The sequence below is a fragment of the Drosophila arizonae genome, chromosome X (assembly GCF_054131065.1).
Source record: "Drosophila arizonae isolate 15081-1271.41 chromosome X, UAZ_ARI_1.0, whole genome shotgun sequence".
NCBI classification, from domain to species: Eukaryota; Metazoa; Arthropoda; class Insecta; order Diptera; family Drosophilidae; genus Drosophila; species Drosophila arizonae.
Window position 1 is genome coordinate 10134945 of NC_142927.1, and position 21043 is coordinate 10155987.

Below are 21043 nucleotides of genomic sequence, written 5' to 3' on the forward strand. Positions count from 1 at the left end.
ATCGATATTCATAGTTGACTTTCACTTTTTTTGTATTTGTTTATTATAAATAAATACCTGAATAATTACTGAAGCTAAGGTGAAAGTAAGCAACTGTAAATAAATAAAACATTTACATTAATGTAAATATACATAAGCATGCCAGAAGCAAGCCAGCACAATATGTTTTAGGTTTCGCAGAGCAAATAGGCGCGAATGGAGGCTATTATATTGTATTAACTATTTTTCAATAAAAAACATACCATTTTGGGAACTGTAAAATAAATATTTGTTTTTTAGGTGCACTGCAAATTCAAAAAGTTATACCAGTTTACCGCGCTGCTTAGTAGTTGTCCCCCCCAAGTGAACTTCGATAAGTCGATAGCTTTAATTGTGCTCAAATCTTTATTTGCTGCTTGCGCAATTTTTTGTTTATTAATTATAAATACATTTAATAAAAAAAAATAGAGAATAACCTAAATAATGTAACGCTTAGATGTGTTTGTTTAAAGAAAGAAAAAACATATATGAAATACATTCTTGTTTGCCGCTTCATTTGAATTTTTGAATTGCAGTTGGCAGTGTTCCCGGCCAGCTGCGACGGCGGCGGCGACGACGACGCATCTTCTCCTCCTCCCACTGTTCCTCTTCTTCTAGCATTTGCGTTTGGGCGTGCGCCGTTTGACGCCGCAATTTTCCACCTTTTTGTTGCCCTTGGCAATGGCCAGCAGCTTAACCAGCTTCTTGTGCGAATCACCAACGATCCAGCCGTGTTTCTGATATTGCTCACTATCATCAAAATGTTTCGTCGTTAATTGTTGTGGCTGTTGCTGTTGCTGATGCTGTGACTGTGCATGTGAGTGTTGTTGTTGCTCATTGGATGTCACATCGGCAGGTGACTGGGCTTGTGACTGTGCTGCCTCGGCTGCTGCTGCTGCAGCTGCAGCTGCTTCGGCGGCCTCCACATTGATGCGCCCAAATTCATCGTCGCTGGAGCTGCTCCAATAATAAAGCTGTTTCTCGCTCGCCGGTCGCTTCCTGCGCGCCGGCGATTGACGATGCGTTTGCGACTTTCGTTTCGTTTTCAAGTTTTTGTTGCTGCTGCTGCTATTGTTGTTATTGTTGTTAGCTGTGACAGCAACTACAGCTGTTGCTTCTGGCGTCGCCGCTGAAGCAGTTGCAACTGCAGCTGCAGCTGTTGCTGTTGCTGTGGCAGCTTTATTGCTGCTGCTGCTGCTTCGCGACTTCTGCTTACTCGCACTGCTCGCTGCCTTCTCCTGTTGCTGATGCGACTGTGGCTGCGGCTGCGGCTGCGGCTGTTCCTGGCAATGATTCAGCTCCGGTGATTCCTCCAGCGTTCGCTGCTGTCGACTACTGCGCGTCCGTTGCGCTTGCTGCTGCTGCAACTGCTTTTGTTGTTCTTGTTGTTGCTGTTCCTGTTCCTGCTGTTCCGCTGCCTGCTGCTGCTTGCCACGCTTTTTGCTGCTCGCCGCTGGCTTCTTGGGCGCCTTTGGCGGCTTGGCTACGGTCTTGGCACGCGGTGCCTTTGCTTGTTTGGTGGGCGTGGCGGGCTCTGCAATACGCTGCCTCGCTCGCTTGGGCTGCAACACCGGCTCCACTGGTTGTTGTTGCTGCTCCTGCTTGCGTCCTTTGCGATTCTTGGCATTCGTCACGGACTGCGCCGCTTTCTCTCGCGGCGCTGCAAACGTCTCCGTCTGCGCCTCGCTGACCTTGCGCTTGCGTCGCTGCTCCTGCTGCTCCTTTTGCTCAATTAAAGCTATGATATCCTTGGTGGACAGGAACTCTTCGTACTCATCGGAGCTCCACGTCTCGACCAGCTTTTTGGGTCGATTTGTGGCGCAGCGACGCTTCGATTTCCGATGACCCTCATCGATGAGCTGCTCCAAGTCCTCAGTGCTCATGCCCAGCTCCGTCTGCAACTTGGACAGATCTTTGCGTGGCGGTTGGCTAGCAGCTTTCTTTACTCCAGTTGCCTTTCGTCCTCTTGCCTTGGCGTTCTTCTTGGCCGCTGGCTGCAACTTTTGCTGCTGCGTCGGCTGCTGCAGTTGCTGTTGTTGTTGTTGCTGCTGCTGCTGTTGTTGCTGTTGCTGCTGCTGCTGTTGTTGTTGCTGCCAATCGAGTGGCGCTGCAGCTGGCGACAACGGCTGCTGTTGTTGTTGTTGTTGCTGCTGCTGCTGTTGTTGCGGCTTGGCTGCTCCGCGCAGCTCATCGAACAGCTGATCCAACTGTGCCTTATCCTTGGGCGCACTCTTCACGGTCAGCTTAGTTGTCGCTGTGCTCGCATGCTTGAAGATGCGTCCCATTATGAGGGATTTGTTCTCAAAGGTCTTGGCGGTGGCGCGACTTGAGCTGCTGCTGCTGTTGCTGTGCTGCGTTGTTGAGCCGGACGAAGAGGAGCTGCTGGAGCCGCTAGAGCTGGCCACGTGCGCTGCCGATGACTTAACCACTTGCTGCTGCTGCTGTTGTTGTTGCTGTTGCTGCTGTTGTTGCTGCTGAAGTTGGTGCTGCGGCAGATGCTGCTGCTGCTTCACACTATCTCCATCCCCATCCCCATCCGCATCACCGTCCACATCCTCACAGCTCAGCGTACCAAAATCATAATCATCCCGATCCGAGTAGCTCGCCGTCGAGACGCTGTTGTTGTCCTCCGTCAGCAAATTGACGCTCGTCTTGGGCTTCTGGAACGTAATGGGCGCCTTCTCCTCTAGTCCAATGTTCTTGAACGGACGCTCGGGTATGATGATGCGCCCAGAGGCCGGCGGCAGGGTGGCGCTGCTGGCAGCAACTGTTGCAACTGTCGCCTTAATTATGGACGAGGCGTGCATAATGGTCTTGGATGATGTTGAGCTCTGCTCGGCGACAGCAGCGCCTGGCTGCAATTGTTGTTGCTGTTGCAAATGTTGCTGCTGTGGCTGTTGCTGCTGCTGCTGCTGCTGCTGTTGCTCGTTTAGCAATTGCTCGGGCATATAGTCCACGCCCGTTGGCTTCTCGCTGCCCAGCGCAATGTCCGCCAATTCGGTGAGCTTGCAGACCGCACGCGTCGTCTTGGCCACATCCATGTCCACTGGCAGCTGCGTGACGCTCGTCTCGTAGCCCTTCATGGCGGCTTTGGTCTTGAAGCGCGATGTGGTCATGTTTGTTGCAGTCAGCGCTGAGAACTGTGATGTGGCCGAGTAGCTCGGCGACATACGCTGATGGTGATGATGATGATGATGATGATGGTGGTGATGTGAATGCGGATGTGGATGTTGCGGATGATGTGGATGTTGTGGATGTTGCGGATGTTGTGGATGTTGTTGCTGCTGCTGATTGTGCTGATGCAGCTGCTGCTGACTGTGCTGATGATGTGGCAAATGGTGATTGCTGCGAGTAGAAAGTGAAAAAGCAAAATTACTAATTGAACTAGGCAAGTTCAGAACTAGAGGAAGAAGAAGAATCAACACTTACGTGGGCGTGGCAGCGGGCGGATTACGAAAGAGCTGCTGTATAACTGGCTGATGGGAGACAGCTGCAACTGTTGCTGGCAGTGGCACTGGCGGAGGTGACGGCGACGGCGATGCGGGCGACGACAATATCTCAACTGCTGGCGGACTAGCGGGCGTCAGCAACTCCACGGGCTTGCGTCCGGCAGCACTGACAATTACCGAGGGCGTTGTTGTTGCCGTTGCCGTTGCCGTGGCACTCTTCAATATGTTGCAGCACTCGTAAAAGAGACGCTCGTCGGGATTGAGATTAAGGCGGGCAGCACTGTGGGCGGGACTCGACGAGTGTTGTTGTTGCTGTTGCTGTTGCTGCAGCTGCTGCTGCTGATGCTGAGAGTGTTGCTGTTGCTGGTTGTCATGTAAGCGCAGACTCTCTTCCGTGATGACATGATGACTAGAAGGTAGCTGTGCTTCAGGCGCAGGAGCAGTAGCAACAGCAGCAGCTGCCGCAGCCGCTGCCGCTGCAGCCGCCGCCGCCGCCGCCGCAGCAGCAGCAGCCTCTGTTGGCACAAGCACTGAGGCACGTAGCTGTTGCAGCTGTTGGACAAACTGTTGCTCAGTTGATGCTGTTGCTCCTGCTGTTGCTGCTGTTGCTGTAGCTGCTGGTGTTGCTGCCTCCATTGCTGCTGCTGGCCGTGGACTGGGCGGTGCATTGCTCTTCGATTGCAAATACTCCAGCTCGGACAGCTTGGAGACGTGAGCCAGCGTCATGTTGTGCTTGGACAGCGATGTCGATGTGAAGAAGCTCTTGCCGCACAGCTGGCAGGCGAACTTGTCCGCCTCGTCCAGCTGGGCGCTGCGATTGCTGCGCTTCTTGGGCCGGCGTGTCAGCAGCACGCTGCGCCGTCGCCGGCGCCGACGACCGCGACCCGAGCGACCCACATCCTGCGAGTAGCTCGTATAGACACTCATCTCGTCATCCATGTCCATGTCCATCAGCTCGGTGTTTGTATTCTCATCGTCGGTGCCGAAATTCGAGTGCTCATCATTGAGATTTGGAGCGCTGCGAACGCTCATCGAGGTTGGCGGACGATAGAACTTATCCTGGTCGTCCTTGTCCTCCTGGTCGAACTCGTCGTTCGCAAATTCAAAGTCCTCATTGGCAGCCGACATGATCTTCTCGTTCACATTCTTAGCTATTTCCGTTAGATAGTTGTCTTCCTCTTCCAGATTGTCGCCGTGCTGCTGCTGATGTTGGTGTTGTGATTGCTGCTGGTGTTGCTGATGCTGCTGTGCCGCTTGCCGCTGTTGATGCTGCTGTTGATGTTGCTCCTCCTTGTGTATGTTCTTATTCAGACGCGGATCACGACTGTAGGTGGGCAAGGCGGCAGCAGCAGCAACAGCAGCAACAGTTGCTGTTGTTGGCGATGGCTGTTGCTGCTGTTGTTGCTGCTGCAACTGCTGCAGCTGTTGTTGTTGCTGCTGTTGCTGCTGCTGCTGCTGCTGTTTCAGATTCTGTTGCTGCTGCTGTTGCTGTTGTTGCTTCTGTTGCTGCTGCTCTTTTGCTGCCGTGCACAGGATGCTCGGTCGCAGAATGCAGCTAGCAGTGGGCGTGGCTTTGGCTGCTGCCGCCTCTTTCGCCTCCTTCGCCAGCAGCTGCTTCTCGATGCAATTGGAGAAGCTCTCCAGCGACGATTTCAATGCACTTATATTCGTCTCCGGTCCCAATGGCGCCGCCTTGCCACGCCCCCGCCTGTAGTAGCAGCTCTGCCGGCGCTTGGGTCGACCGCGTCCAGCTGGTGCAGCAGCAGCACCACCAACTGTTGCTGCTGGCTCGGGCAGCGCATTTTCCGTTTTGCAGCGCTTCGCGTCGCCGCCAACTGCTGCTGCTGCTGTCGGTGCCGACAACTGTTGCTGATTGAGCGACGCATTGCGCTTGGTGCTGGACATGAGCAACATGCCCGTCAGCAGCAGATCCTCGCTCTTCTCGTACGCCAGATTCTCGAGCTTCTTCAGATTGTCGCGCCGCGCATTGTCGATCTTAAAGCTCTCCAGCAGCTGATCGGCAACAATTGCTGCCAGCTCGTTCTTGCGGCGACGTCGCTGCTTTTTCTTGGCATCCTCCTTGGGCGGCGTTGGCTCAGCCTCAGCCTCTGTTGCTGATGCTGGAGCTGGAGCTGGAGCTCGCTGTGGCTCTGGCTCTGGCAGAGATTCGGGTTTTGGTTCATCCTCCGATTTCTTTTCCAGCTTTGTCTCCGGCCCTGCCTCAACTTCAATTGCGATAGCCGGCAACAATTCTGTTTGCGGCAAACTATGAAAGCCGGACGATGTGTTGTTGTTGTTGTTCATGTTGCTGCTGTGCTCCTCGAGCAATGCGCTGCAATTGAGCTCGTGCCCACTGCTGGGCGTGGCACTGCGACACACACTAGTTGCAATTGCTGTTGCTTCTGTCGATGTTGATTCCATTGTTGCAGTTTCTGTAGTTGAAACTGTTGCTGCTGCTGCTGCTGCTGCTGCTGCTGCTCCTGCTACACCTGCTGCTGCTGTTACCACAGCAGGTGTTATGGGCGGCGCTACAGAGATGACAGACACAGGCATGGCTGGCTTCACAGTGGGCGTGTCAGCAATGGGAGATTCGGGCGAGGATTCCTCTGCTGGTGTTGGCGCTGCTATTGCTGCCGGCAGCTGCAACTGCAATTGCTGCGGCGACAGCGGCGACAACTCGCGCTTGGGCGATGCTGGCCTTGGGCTGGTGGGTGTGGCCACCATAGGCGTCAGCGTTGCAGCTGGCGGTGTGGGCGTGGTCGCTGGGGGCGTAACCAAAGCTGGCGGCAGTGCCAATAGCTGTTCCACATTGTCATTCGCTAGCATTTGGGAGCTGTCCGGCAGCAACATGACTTCAGCTGTCGGCGTAGGCGTGACCGTGGGTGTGGGTGTGGGCGTGGCTGTTATAATGGGCGGCATGGCAGTCATCAGCAATGCCGAGCGACAATCGATGGTCTTGGAGCGCATGCTGCGCTTCTTTGGCGTTAGATGCCTAACGGGCGCAGCAGGAGCCGGAGCAGCAGCAGCAGCATTGGCAACTGTTGCTGGTGTGACAGCTGTCGTTGCTGCTGATGCTGCTGCTGCAACTATTGCTGGCGTGGACACTGCTACAGCTGCCGTTGCCGTTGCAGTTGCTGCTGCTGTTGTGCTGAACAAGACGCCAGCACTAGGCGCCACAGCCAGCGGCAACTGTTGCTGTTGCACTTGCTGCTGATGTAACTGCAATTGTGGCTGCTGCTGCTGTTGCTGCTGTAGCTGCTGCTGCTGCTGCTGTTGCTGCTCCTCCTCCTCCTCCTGCGGCAAACTGGCCTGCACGGCCAATATAACCGAGTTGATGGCATCGTCGATATGATTGTTGATCACCTCGTCCATGCGCGTGGCGGGCATCTTCTCCTTTTTGCTGGCCAGCTCTGAGGCGCGCTTCTTGGCCGGCGCTTTGACGGCGAGTGGCGGCGTCTGCGTGACCATGGCGGGCATTGCCACTGGCAGCGGCAGCACGGGATTTCGCACCTGCGGTATCTTCAGCAGATCCAAATTGGAATAGTAATGCGCAGCAGCAGCGGCTGCGGCCGCCTCGGTGCCACGCGCCAGCGGCAGTGCCAAGGCCAATGGCAGTTGCTCCAGAGCAGCCGCTGCAGGAGCTGGCGCTGGTGCTGCTGCTGGTGCTGCTGGTGCTGCTGTTGGTGCTGGTGCTGGCGATGATTTACGTTTGGATTTCTTGGACAAATCCAGCGGCTGCATCTCGTCCAGCTGCAACAGATTGCGCGCCTCGAAGCCGCAAATCGTTTGACGACGCGCGGGCATTGCTGAGTTGCGTTGCTGCTGCTGCTGTTGCTGTTGCTGCTGCTGTTGTTGCTGCTGCTGCAGCTGCATCTGAACTGTTTGCTTTACATGACTCAGATTTAGCGGCTGCTGCGGCTCCATCACATAATTAGCAGGCACTGGCAAATACATTGGCAATTTCGGCAACAGCAATGTTGCTGCTGCAGCTGCAGCTGCTGCTGTTGGAGGTGGTGCTGGTGCTGGTGCTGTTGCTGAAGCTGGAGCTGGAGCTGAAGCTGCAGCTGAAACTGGAACTGGAACTGGTGCAATAGCTGCTGTTGCTGTTGCTGGTGCAGGTGGTGGTGGTGGCGGCGGTGGTGGCGGTGCCGGCGCTGGCTGAGGTGGCAGCTTAACAGGCACGGGCAGTGGCACAGGCAGTGGCAAGGGCAGCGGCAATGGCAACACTGCCAGCGGCAACTGTTGCTGCTGAGGGTGCTGCACTTGATGTTGCTGCTGCACGAGGTGTTGCTGCTGCGCTTGATGTTGCTGCTGCAACTGAAGTTGCTGTTGCTGCTGCAGCAATTGTTGTTGTTGCTGTTCATTTACATATGGCTGCATTTGCTTGGTGGCTGCCTTGGTGGGCGTGGCACGCCGCACAGCAGGCACAACAACTGGCACGGGCACAGCAACAGGCAGAGGCACAGCAACCGGCACCGGCATAGGCAATGGCACAGGTAATGGCAAAGGAGCAACTGTTGCTGCTGCACTTGCAATCACTTTAGTAACTATTGCTGCTGCTGCTGCTGCTGGAGCTGGTATTGCTGCTGGTGCTGGCGCTGTTGCTGCTACTGCTGTTTTTGTTGCTGTTGTTGTTGTTGTTGATTTTGTTGTTGTCGCTGTTGCAGCTGCTGCTGTCGTCGTCTCGCTGGGCGGCTTTATAATGCGCCTGGACATGGCCTTGCGTTTGGGCGTCTTTGGCTGCAACTGTTGCTGCTCGGCAGCTATCGTCGCGGACTCAGTTGCCGGCAACGGTTGCTCCTTCTCTGCTGGCTGCTGTTCAGTCTTGAGCTTCTCCTCCAGCTTCCCTGTCAGCATGGCTATGCAGTCGCTAATGCGCTTGCTGCGCTTCACAGGTTGCTGCTGCTGCTGTTTGCTGGCAGCAACTGTTGTGGTCGCTGCTGCTGCTGCTGCTGCTGTCGCTGGTGTTGCTGTTGTTGCGGGTGTTGTTGCTGTTGCTGTTGCTGCAGGCGCTGGTGTTGTAGGCGGCGTTGGCATTAGCTGCTGCTTGCTGCTGTGCGTGGGCGAGACAACAGTTGTTGTTGTTGCTGTCGTTGCCACTGCTGTTGCTGTTGCGGCTGTGGCCACTGCACTGGAAGCTTTTGCTGTTGCTGTCGCTGCTCCTGTCGCTGCTCCTGCTGTTGTTGTTGTTGTTGTTGTGCTGAGTGGCACATCAATTGCTGGCAATATTTTCACCTGCTGCTGCGGCTTGCGGCGATTTCGCTGCTGTTGCTGCTGCGGCTGCTGCTCGCCAGCAACTGTGGCTACTGCGGCTACTCCAGCTGCTGCAGCCGGCTTGGCGCGCACCAGACGCGAGCGCGTGTTACGCAGCGCATGATGATGCAGATGATGGTGATGATGGTGCAAATGATGATGATGATGATTGTAGAGCTTCTTGGCATTGCGCGATTGCAGCTTCTTATTGGGTTTGCCCTGCTTCTTCGATCGTTTCTTGTTGTCCATCGGAAAGATCTTTTTGCACACGCGTTTCGCCGGCAAATTCTCAAGCATTTTGCGTATCGATTCAGCTACAGCAGACAGAAAGAGAAAGAAACAGCGAAAGCAGAAATGAGATACTAATTGAGGTTTTTCATAGATCTACATATGTATATAATAAATTCACATTATCTACAACGCTTTATTTTCAATTTACTATAGCTCGTTCGTCATATGAAATTCTTACTGTATTCCATCCCATATCAAAAACTAAAATCTCTCTCTCCCTTCTCATAGATTATTTTTGTAATATATTTTATTATATTTGCATGTATTTAACGTTTCCACTAAGCCCTAAGTAATTTGTATATCTGATTCACTGTACACACTTATACTATTATTATTATCATTATAAATCGGTCCGTCAAGAATCCTTATAATATTCAATCTAATCTAATGCTTATCATATGCTTGCTCCATTTCCACTCCATTCAATATCTATTTTCCTCCAACCAATAGACTCTTCAAATTTGTTAAACCATCTCCCTCATTAGTACATATTATTCCATATATGTCTATTATATAGATTAGCTCTATTGTTCTTCATATTTCAATGAGCTAAATCCCTTCTCTCATAAGTATTATATCTTTGTTCTTCAAGAATCCCATCTAATCTATTGTGCATCATCGGATTGCTTCAGTGTAGGTCCAGTATAAATCACCCTACTCATAGCTATTGCATATATGTTCGTCCATTGCTAGTCATATTGCTGTTTCACTGTATACCAATCAAATCGAATTGAAGTTCACAAATATAAATAAAGTTGTTTCTCAAAAGTCGCTGGAAATTTGTATTCTCAAAAGAAGCGTGCGTCAAATGCCTGCTTCACTGTACATCAGCAAATCTGAACGGCCGTATAAAATCAATTCGTTCGTCATATGACTACTCCACTGTACTTCAGCAAATCTACTCTATGAATAACCTAGATCGCCTCATTCACTCTTCTTGAACACCTCAGTGCCCATAACTTCCTCTGCATCTTCTCCGCCGTTCGTCATATGGCTGCATCACTGTGCCTCAGCAGATGTACCTTCTGAACAGCCTTCTGAATCGTTTTTCCCATAGATATTTTATATGCAACACTTTTTCAAATGCAATTACTTCCCCCGTATCAAATCCATTCGTTCGTCATATGACGACTTCACTGTACTTTAGTAAATCTACTCTCTGAATAGCCTATATCGCCACCTTCACTCTTCCAAATGCTCCTCAGTTCCCATCACTTCCCCTGCATCTTCACCGCCGTTCGTCATATGGTTGTTTTACTGTACTGCAGCAAATCAACTCTCTATACCGCCTCTTTCACTCTTCCAACTGTTCCCCAAATGCAATCACTTCAATCCGTATCTCCTCCGACGTTCGTCATATGGTTGTTCTACTGTACCTTGTCAACTCTATTCTATGAATAGCCTATACCCCCTCTGTCACTCTTCCAACAGCTCCTCAGTTCCCATCACTTCCCCCATATTCTCACCGCCATTCGTCATATGGTTGTTTTACTGTACTAACACTCACCATCGCTGGGTCGTTGACGCGGCGGTGTTTTCGTTTTATTCGAATTGGAATTTGAATTGGAACTCTCCTCGGACGCATCATTATTGTTGCTCGCCTGCACCTGCTCCTGGTCCCCATCTCGATCCCGATCCCGATCCCGATCCTGATCCTGATTCTGGCCAGTGGCTGGCATTGGCACCTGTTTCTTAACCTTCTTGTTGTTCTTGCGCAACAGCTGAGCGAAGTGCTTGGCGGGCTTGTTGCAGGCAGTGCGTCGCTTCTTCGAGCCACAATAGTAACGGTATTTGCGCTTCTTGGCCAGCGACCAAACGTAATCACCCGAACAGTCGAGCATATGCCGATAGAGATCCATCAGGCCGCTGCACTTGCGGCCACATTTTGTGCAGCTGCAACTGTTGCCGCTGCTATAGCTGCAACTGTTGCTGTTACTGTAGCTGTGACTGTTGCTGTTGCTGTTGCTGAGGCTGGCCGGGGAGCAGGCGTTCGCCTTGATATCGCTGCTGTCGTTGTCCTCCACCGATGTTGAGTTGTTGTTGCTGCTGCTGCTGCAGCTGGTATTGCTATTGCCAGTTGCTGTTGTTGTCGCAGTCGTTGCCGTTGCCGTGGAGCACGGTGATCCGCTCACTCGGCCCCTGCCAAAGGCAGACGACACAGCCGAACAATTGGATGAACTGGATATGGCTTCGTCCTCAACAATTGTACGCTCCTGCTTGTGCAGCAGCAACTGTTGCTGTTGCTGCTGCTGCTGTAGTTGTTGCTGCTGCTGCCAATGCTCGGCCGCATAGCGACTCAGCGCACGCTTGGGCATAAATAGATGCCGCAACAAGTTGCCCGCCAGCAGCTCCCGTCCGACCAGCTCATAGTGCGTCGCATAGATGTGCGAATGGCGAAAGGTTTTGTGCTCCTCGAGCGCCTTGCGCTGCTCGAACTTGGCGCCGCAGCAGATGCATAAATATAAACGAGGACGCGCCCACTCGCCGCTGAGCACAAGTGTTGTTGTCGTTGTGGCTGTTGCTGTTGTTAGGAGACGTTGATGTTGCTGTTGCTGCTGTCGCTTTGGCTGCAGCTGCAACAACGTTAAGAAGTTTTGCTCGGAGGTCGCTTGCGCTGGCAACAGCTGTTGGTTCTGCTGCTGCTGCTGCGGTTGTTGCAGCAACTGTTGCTGGTCCGGCTGCTCCTCTTTGATAATTGCCTGCTCGTTCTGCTCCAGCATTATGTGCGGCAGGAGACGGCGATCCAGCAGCAAATGCAGCTGCTGCAAATGTTGCTGCTGTTCGAGCTGTTGCTCCAGTTGCTGCTGTTGCTCCTGCTGCTGCTGTTGCTGCTCCAGATCGTGCTTCTGGCGCATCGTCAGCTGCGTCCACATGTCCAGGCGCGACAAATCGCGCAAACCCATAAACGGTTGCTTCAGCTTCTTGACCAGCCGCCCGCCCTCGTTGACAATCGTGAACTTCTTCACGTAATCCCATTTCCACTTCCAGCTGTGCTTGGTGTGCGGTCGTCGCGCTGCCTTGGCCAGCGGCAAGGCTTCCAGTCCCAGGCCCAAGCCATCGCCGAACTGCTCCGCCGTCAGCAATGTAGGATATGCGGCGTTGCACAGCGCCAACTGTTGCGGATTGCTGGCAGCCACAACGCTAGCAGCACCAGCACCAACAGCAGTGGGCGGCTGCGGTGGTGCCGGGCCGCTGCGCAGGCGCCCGTCGAGATAATGCTGCAGATTGTGACGCACATTGAGCACCACATCCTGATAGAAGTTGTCATCAAAGACGTGGCTATGGCTGGGCATGCGAAAGTGTGTGTCATCAGCAACTGCTGTCGTTGCAGATGATGCTGCTGATGATAATGATGACGACGATGACGATGACGATGATGATGATAATGCTGCTGCTGCTGCTGCTGCTATTGGAGCTGTAGTTGTTGCTGTGCTGCTGCTGGCAACCGTTGTTGCTGTTGCAGCAGCAACATGACTGGAGTTGCTCAAAGATGTTGCTGCTGCTGCGGCGGCGGCAGCTGCTGCTGTGGCTGCTGCTGCTGCTGCCGCTGCCTGTCGCTGAGCTGCACGACTGCTGCTGCGCTGCTGTTGATGTTGCTGCTTTGTTGCAGCTGTTGCGTTGTTGTTGCGATTGCGTTGTCGCTGCCCGGGCAGACGATTCTGTGTGAGACCCAAGCGAAAGAGCACCGGCTCCTCAGCGCCAATCATAGAAGACGATTGTGACTGTGACTGCAACTGTTGCTGGTGTTGCTGTTGCTGTTGTAGCTGCAGCTGCTGTTGCTGCAACTGTTGCTGGTGCAGCAAGCGCATATGGCTGTGCAGCTGGGCAGCATCATTGAAGCGCAACTGGCATTGCTGGCAACCAAAGTATTTGTCCGCATGGCTGGCAATCAGATGGACAAATAGTTGCTCCAACTGTTTGGCGGGCAGACAAATTGGTGGCTGCAACGTTTGCGATTTGGATTTGTTGCAGTGCTGACAGCCCGGAAAGTGGGCGTGACTGGAACTGTGAGTGCTGTTGCTGTTGTTATTGTTGTTGGTGGAACGATTGCTGCAGCGTCGCTCTTTACGTTCCGTATGAAATTTATCCACATGCTTGGACTGCAGCTTGCTGGACGCGAACTTCTTATCACAGTACAAGCATAGAACTTTGATAAAAGCCGTTGCTGAATATTCCTCAAGTTCGCGTTGCTGCTGCTGTTGCTGTTGTTGTTGCTGCTGTTGCTGTTGTTGTTGCTGCTGTTGCTGTTGCAGCAACTGCAACTTTTCAACGAGACGCGGCAAACGCTCCAGAGGCACACTGCATACCAGCGAGGCAGACAGTTGTTGTTGCTGCTGCTGCTGCTGGTGTTGTTTCTGCTGCTTGTTCACTTTTTCCAGTTCCGCTTCCACTTCAATTGGTTCCAATTGCTGCTCTCGGGGCAGGCTATGATTGCGTTTTTTGCGTGGCGGCGTTGCCAGTTTTTGTGCAGTTGGTCCAATTGGATTCCCATTATTATTATTATTGTTATTGTTATTATTGTTATTGTTGCCATTGACCTGCTGCTGCTCCTCGGAAAATTTGAAGCCACGGCGCAAGCCAAAGCGCGACATGGTCTTCATATGGAAGCTGTTCTATCAAAATGCTGTAAAAGAAATACAAAAACCAACAATCAAAATCAAATTTCGTAGTGCACTGTCTCAAAATATAAAAAAGCTCGTATGTATGAGTGCGTGCATGCGTGCGTTTTCATGTGAGTGTGTGTGTGCATGTGCATGCGTGTGCGTGTGTTTGTGTGCGTTTGTCAGTGTGTCCACAACTGCAGCAGCATCTTAAAATCAATAAAGAACAAACAATAAGCCGAATAAAAGCAAATAAGCAAAACGCATTGTTAAAGCCGAGCGCACATTTTGTTGACGAATGTGCGCAAATGACAAACTAGACGAAAAAGAAATAGAAAACGGCATATAAACAAAAACTAAACGGACGCACACACGCACGCACATGGAATACACACACATGTACACGCATATGAACATTTACATATGCGACTGTGTGTGCGTATGCATGTTGAAGTTGTAATGAAAAATTATACAATAAACATTTTGTACACACTATTTTTTTTTAGATGAATCTCGATGTTGTTAATTTTTATTTAGTTTACCCCGCTTGAAACGTTGCTGCCTAATTTGTTTGCCGCCTGCCTACACTGCCGTCTCTTTTATAGATTTCTACAACAAAAAATCTATTTTTTCTCCTTTTTGATTACTTATTTTCTATCTTATTTGTTGGCCTTTTTGTTTTGCTGTTCGAGTTGCGACCGTGTTGGCGTTTTGTTGTTGTTGTTGTTGCTGCTGCTGCTGCTGTTGTTTTTTTTTTTTTATTGTTTAGTTCGTTTTGTTAATATTGCACTTGAATTCGTTACATTGATTGGGGCATGAATTAATTGAAAAATGCACAGCATTTCCTTTCTTTTCTTTGCCTTTTTTTTTTATTATTATGTACTTATATATTTTTCCACCCTAACAAACTGCGTTAGGAGGTATCTAACTTTTAGCCCAAATCGATGCGTGCGTAGAGCACAGACAGTGGCAGAGCAGCGGCTGAGGCAGAGGGCAGCGCAGCACCAACTAGAAGCAGCGGCAGGACACTGAGTTAGAGGTGGTGAACGATTTTTCTCTGGCACGAGCGAATGCGGTTTGAAACAGTCCATGTCCATTTCCATTTCACTTGCCGCAATTGAATTGCTTAACCCATTTTATGCGCGCACAACTAATTCACTAATTGTTGTTGTCTTTTTTTATTTGTTATTTTTTTGTGTTAAGTATTCTTTTAATTCTTCACGCACACACACGCATACGGCACACACACATATTTAGTTGCTCAAAATAAATGTGTTTTCTTATGAGAAGAATCGAAATCGCCTCAAAAAATGGTCGTGTTGTAGCTGCAGTGTGTACACACTGCCCAAAATGTGTGGTTTATTATTCTAATTGGGTATCGATACTAAACAGTAGCGATAGTCGCTCGAATCATAGAATATATATTTATTGATTCACATTTTTAAAATTTATTCTAATTAAAGGTATTTTATTTGCATATGTGGTTATTGAATTGTTCAATAAAGTAAGTAGAAAATTTGCTAAAATATCGATACATGTAAAATTTGGATAGTCACTGCAGCGCCAATCGATATGTGGACCATCACCCATCACCAGACTTAGTGAAGCTTGTTTTTAGCCAGTCATTTACTTTTCCTCCATTCATTATCCACCGGAACGTTAAAATAATAAATACAAAATGGACATATTCATGGCAGAAAGGGTAAGCATTTTGTTAAACCATACTTTATTATTGCTATTATAATATATTTTATATTGAATTCTTCTACCCCTTTTAGCAAGATGAAATTGAATTAAAGCCAAAAGATGCGCACAGCTCGTTGGATGAACTAGATCTGGAAGATTTATATGTGCGCTATAAGGTTGGCCCCGTCTATGTTATATTCAATCCGCAATTTATAATTTCTAATCCGCCATTTTTTGTTTTAGAAATTGCAAAAAACTTTGGAATTCATTGAGGTGCAGGAGGAGTACATCAAGGATGAGCAACGTAATCTTAAAAAAGAGTATTTACATGCACAGGAGGAGGTGAAACGCATACAATCGGTGCCGTTGGTGATTGGCCAATTTCTGGAAGCTGTTGATCAGAATACTGGAATTGTCGGCTCGACCACCGGCTCCAATTACTATGTACGCATCCTCTCCACTATCGATCGTGAGCTTCTGAAGCCATCTGCGTCGGTTGCCTTGCACAAGCATAGCAATGCTTTGGTCGATGTCCTGCCACCAGAAGCGGACAGTTCCATATCGATGCTGCAACCAGACGAGAAGCCCGATGTTAGCTATGCTGATATTGGTGGCATGGATATGCAAAAGCAGGAGATTCGAGAAGCTGTCGAGCTGCCGCTCACCCACTTTGAGCTGTACAAACAAATCGGCATTGATCCGCCGCGTGGTGTCCTGATGTACGGTCCACCCGGCTGCGGTAAAACGATGTTGGCCAAAGCTGTGGCCCATCATACGACCGCCTCGTTCATACGCGTCGTCGGCTCCGAGTTTGTGCAGAAATATTTGGGCGAGGGCCCGCGCATGGTCCGCGACGTATTTCGACTGGCCAAGGAGAATGCGCCAGCCATTATTTTCATCGATGAAATCGATGCGATTGCCACGAAACGTTTCGATGCCCAGACGGGCGCTGATCGTGAAGTGCAGCGTATTCTGCTCGAGCTGCTGAATCAAATGGATGGCTTCGATCAAACGACCAATGTGAAGGTGATTATGGCAACGAATCGAGCTGACACTCTAGATCCAGCTCTGTTGCGACCGGGTCGCTTGGATCGTAAGATTGAATTCCCGTTACCGGATCGAAGACAGAAACGGTTGGTCTTCTCCACCATCACATCGAAAATGAACCTCAGCGAGGATGTCGATCTGGAGGAGTTTGTGGCGCGTCCCGATAAAATCTCTGGCGCTGACATCAATGCCATTTGCCAGGAGGCGGGTATGCATGCGGTGCGCGAGAATCGTTACATTGTCCTTGCCAAGGACTTCGAGAAGGGTTATAAGAACAACATCAAGAAGGACGAACAGGAGCACGAGTTCTACAAATAGATATACTTAAAATTACCAACATCTTTGTTCTTTATTCACGTTTATCGTAACCCTCAACTAAGAATTATAATTATAATAATAATAAAATGATATCTTCTTATATGTATGACATTTCCACTTCTGTAACTTGGGCATTCTCCATGGAAGCTTGTAAAACTTCAAGTTAAGTTATTTGGGCTTAGAAACAGTTTCAGAAATATGATCTGAAAGTCTTTTATATCGAGCCCTTTGAACATACTTCTCTCGGTCAAGGCATTTAGACTTTGTTTCCAAAATTAAGACAAATCAGAAATGTATAAAAAAATGTGCATTTTATTTGTTGTAAACACACGCACAGCAAGCAAACAACTGAAAATCAATAATCAAAAATAATAATGAATCAAAAAAGAAAAACAAATATCAAACTAACTGCAAGACAGTTTTTATTGTTGTTAGTTGGTGTTGTCCTTGTCAGTAGTCCTTGAGTCCGTCCAGCTTAACATCAATTTAATTGGGTCACGTAAAGGCGGATCAAGCAATGGCAACAGCTCCAGCTTGATCGGTGCTCCAGGTGTAACTACTTCATCAGTGAATTCACGACAGCATTCACATTGATGGCCTTGAGGTCTGCATAGGTTTGTCCAGTGCCAACGAACACAATCGGCTGGCCCGTGATATAGGTCATGGAGATGGCGGCGCCTACTTTGTCGTCGATCGTATCGAATTTGGTCAGAACGATGCCGTCGATGATATGGGGATTCTCATTGGATGAGTAGTCTGCCAGAGATTGATTGAATTTGACCAGCTGATCGACCGCCTCGTTGCCAACAAGCGCCTCGCCCACAAACAACACCAGATCCGGATTGTTCACCTTGATTAGCTTGGAGAGTGAACGCATCAGTGGCTCATTGTCCTGCATTCGTCCAGCCGTATCCACTAGCACCACATCCACTTTTGTATCGTGCGCATATTTGATAGCCTCCATGGCGATGCCAGCCGCATCTTTGCCATAGCCCTTCTCGTAGAGCTGCACCATGGTACGCTGCTTGTGCTTCTCTGCCGGATGCAGTGCATTCAAGTGTCTTGTGTGTGTGCGCAATTGTTCCACGGCGCCAGCTCGAAACGTGTCACAGGCAGCGATCAATACACTGAAATCATTCTCAATCAGCCAAAAGCAAATTTTGGCCAAATTTGTGGATTTGCCAACGCCATTCACACCACAGAAGATGATCGTATATGGACGTCCATTACGCTTCGATTCCAGTGCATCACGTATAATATCGATGCGACGCTTGGGCGACAGAATCCGCACCAGGGACTGGGTCAGCGCCTCTTTGACCATGTTCGCAATGCTATCGAAGGTACCCATTTGCTTGCCTTCCAACGAAGTGGCCACCGAATCGCATAGCTTCGCGGCGATTTCAGAGGCCACATTTTTCGAGATTAGATGATCGCGCATCTTCTCCAGCGCCGGCTGCAAGTCGTTAAGCGTCATAGTCTTGGCACCGACAATGCCCTTGAAGTAGGATAGGAGGCCGCCGCCCTTGGCCTTTCGCTGATTACGTTGCTGTTGCTGAGTCTGCCTCTGTTTCTGTTGCTTCTCCTCCAGTTCACTGTCTACGCTGGCCTCGCTGTCCGCTCCATCCGTGTCGCTCTCCACATCCAGGTCCCTTATGCTACCCTGCATGGTGCCCACCAGCTGCAAAATATGCTCATAGTTTAGTCATACTGTTAGACAATGTGATCTCTCTCCTCAACCTACCTCATTGTTGATAGTCTGAAGCTGCACATCTTCGGGTGCATCCTTGGAGCGATCGAGCAGCACAGCATCCTTGGAATTGCCACCCAGATCCCAAACACGCGGCTTCTTGCCCGCCTTCTCCCGCTCCTTATCCACCGTGCTTTGCTTGGTGGGTTTTGCCTCCCCCGACACCTTCTTTGTGGGCGTCAATTTCTCGCGAAGTTTACGTCGATTTTCCTGTATTATATCATCAGTGGTGCGTGGCGGTGACGCTGGCTGGGATTTGCTTGTCGGCGGACTTTCCTGTATATTCACACGCTTCTCCGCTGTGTTGGTTGCCTTCTTGTCGTCCTGGATCATGGATGCCACGGTTTTCTTTGACTTCTGCGATTCGTTGTAAGAGCGCATCGCTTTAGGTGCTTTGCCCTGCTTGAGAGATGCCTCCTCGGCGGCGCTGAGCACCGTTCGGAACTCTTGCTCGAATTCATAGTCGATTGCCAGTCGCTCCTGTGCCGCAATTCCGGAGAATTTCTCCTGAAACGCACTTTGCATTTCTGCTAGAAAGCTATCCAAATAGTTGAGCTTGATGACTTTTTGAAAGACGGCGGCATAAACCACATCGAGCTCATTGTCTAGCTTAAATTGTACGGCCAAATGATCCTCCTCAAAGTACTTGGACTCTGTATTGCGCTCCTATACACCAAACAAATTAGCATTAACAATAACAATAACAAACAGTTCGGTTGGCTTACCTCTAGAATGACGCCACGTATTAAGCTGTTGATGCACGAGGCATAGTTCTTGCCGGATTCATTTGAATTCCAGAGCACAACGCCGCCTTTTGTGAATATGACCACAAAGTCTAACATTTTCTATTTACGTACTAATTGGTCAAAAAATTGTTCTGTAAAGTAAACGCTAAAAAATTTAACTGGAACTAACTAGCTGCCAAAACACATTCCACGTCACGAGCCCGATATTTACGTCGATAGTTATCGATATGTACATATATGCAAAGCAGTATGAAATGTAAAACGTCGAAATGTCACTTGGTTACCGAACATAAAATACCCTGTAGACCTGATTTTACAAAATTGTATAGTACAACCCAGTACTTTTTACATATTTAGATATTATCTTTTTTATTAAATTTTAAATGTTTATCAAACATATGTTTCAATAATATAAAAGTGACGTTTCTGTAAAGCTGACCTATCCAACTTTCACCCAACAAAGTAGAAGACCTGTCCAAATCGCAGCTGATTGTATTAGAGATGAGACAAACTTTTAAAAATATCGCCCAATTTAGCATAAAACATTTAAAGAAAACAATATACTTATAGACTTTTAAGTACACTTTTAGTAGTTTGACCAAAGGTGTCTAATCGCAGAAATGAAAAAAGATCATAATTTTTCGTGTATTTTTTATTGACGCTTATTAACTAATGTTCATGGTTTGTGAATGGAATTTAGAACATTATTGCAATGGATTTCACATACATGAAAAATTTTGTTACAAAAAAGTGGACATTCGTTGAATGTAATTCTATACAGAAAAAAAAATTAACGTAAATATAATGTTTAAAAGCGAAAAAATATATGCTACGTAAAATGGATGATTATTATTGTTCATCTCCTTCTGGTGCTACTAGCCGGGTGCTCCTTCCTCTCCTCCAACCGCCTCTCGCTCATCACTCTCCGGACTCCAAGACTTACGAGCCAACAATAATGTTATTGATGGGAATGTGTATCAGCTTGACAAAGAATCCAATGAAGCCCATGATGCAGAAGCCAATAGCTGTAGCGATGGCGATCTTTTGGAACTCCTTGCGATCGGGCTTCGTGCAGCGTTTCACCAAACGAATGGAGTCCTTGGCAAAGGCACGGCCAGGCTCGGCAAATTTCACAACTTTATCCATGATAATGCTAAATGTGCGATACTTGGGAAGCTGCAAGTGTATTCAGAATTGATTACAATTATTAATATAAGACGTTACGATATATATCATGTAAAATGAATGTGGGCCAGCGCACTTTCACACAATAACAAAAAAAACCCGAGACATCGTAAACGTCACGACGCCGACGACAAGGCTGACGACGTGGCAGCCGACGACGTTGGCGACGTCAGAGGTGAAATTTTTGTTGCTGTATGAAACCGCTATCGAACTCTGTTGCACGTGTCGCTGCATTTCCCAAATGATTTTTCATTAATTTCCAAATAGTTTGTTCTCATTTTCTTTATAACTGTTCTTTTGATTGAAATCTGCCATTTCGGTAAGCAGCGCCACGCAGTGCAATGTTCTGTTACGCCAACACGGGTTAAAATAAATGAACTATCAATTTTAAATTAGACGGCCATTCACGCTTACACAATTCTTTTATATGTTTACTAAATAATCGAATTAAATGAATATCTCGTTGAAGTTAAAAAGGAAATTATATTTTTGTTTGAAATTATCACACACCTCCGCTTACTTTGAAAATTTCCACACGAATGACGACTGTTCAACTAGTTCGTGAAGCCTGCTACGAACGAATTTGTTTTGACAGTTGTCCACGTCAAAATGTCAAACAAAAAAAACGTAGTGTTGCTTTGAGTTTAGTCGTTGCCAGATGCTTACAATAATATAGTGGCAGCGCTGCAGCATTCAATCAGC

General features: G+C 49.0%; 4 protein-coding genes across 8 annotated transcripts; 1 reads left to right on the forward strand and 3 right to left on the reverse strand.

Annotated features, from left to right (window-relative positions):
- Positions 1-365: 365 nt before the first annotated feature.
- LOC108618103 (uncharacterized) lies at positions 366-14969 on the reverse strand. Of its 3 annotated transcripts, none has more exons than XM_089473795.1 (4): positions 14496-14969; positions 10519-13635; positions 3448-9034; positions 366-3363 (listed from the first exon to the last, which is right to left on the reverse strand). In XM_089473795.1, the coding sequence occupies exons 2-4, from the start codon at positions 13610-13612 to the stop codon at positions 633-635; spliced, it is 11412 nt and encodes a 3803-aa protein (XP_089329921.1). In that variant the 5' UTR covers positions 13613-13635; positions 14496-14969; the 3' UTR covers positions 366-632. The 3 variants fall into 3 exon arrangements, with proteins under 3 accessions (XP_089329921.1, XP_089329920.1, XP_089329919.1); XM_089473794.1 differs by having other exon boundaries at positions 14155-14969; XM_089473793.1 differs by having other exon boundaries at positions 14106-14969.
- A 195-nt stretch (positions 14970-15164) lies between these two features.
- On the forward strand, positions 15165-16769 carry Rpt3 (26S proteasome regulatory subunit Rpt3). The gene is made up of 3 exons (XM_018014464.2): positions 15165-15314; positions 15391-15474; positions 15542-16769. The coding sequence occupies exons 1-3, from the start codon at positions 15291-15293 to the stop codon at positions 16661-16663; spliced, it is 1230 nt and encodes a 409-aa protein (XP_017869953.1). The 5' UTR covers positions 15165-15290; the 3' UTR covers positions 16664-16769.
- Positions 16770-16955: 186 nt separating this feature from the next.
- SrpRalpha (signal recognition particle receptor alpha) lies at positions 16956-19393 on the reverse strand. Its single transcript, XM_018014462.2, has 3 exons — positions 19136-19393; positions 18405-19076; positions 16956-18341 (listed from the first exon to the last, which is right to left on the reverse strand). The coding sequence occupies exons 1-3, from the start codon at positions 19250-19252 to the stop codon at positions 17220-17222; spliced, it is 1911 nt and encodes a 636-aa protein (XP_017869951.1). The 5' UTR covers positions 19253-19393; the 3' UTR covers positions 16956-17219.
- Positions 19394-19790: 397 nt separating this feature from the next.
- Sec61gamma (Sec61 gamma subunit) lies at positions 19791-21001 on the reverse strand. Of its 3 annotated transcripts, none has more exons than XM_089473814.1 (2): positions 20862-21001; positions 19791-20332 (listed from the first exon to the last, which is right to left on the reverse strand). In XM_089473814.1, the coding sequence occupies exon 2, from the start codon at positions 20300-20302 to the stop codon at positions 20096-20098; it is 207 nt and encodes a 68-aa protein (XP_089329940.1). In that variant the 5' UTR covers positions 20303-20332; positions 20862-21001; the 3' UTR covers positions 19791-20095. The 3 variants fall into 3 exon arrangements, with proteins under 3 accessions (XP_089329940.1, XP_017869979.1, XP_089329939.1); XM_018014490.2 differs by having other exon boundaries at positions 20852-20992; XM_089473813.1 differs by having other exon boundaries at positions 20756-20911.
- Between the last annotated feature and the right edge of the window lie 42 nt (positions 21002-21043).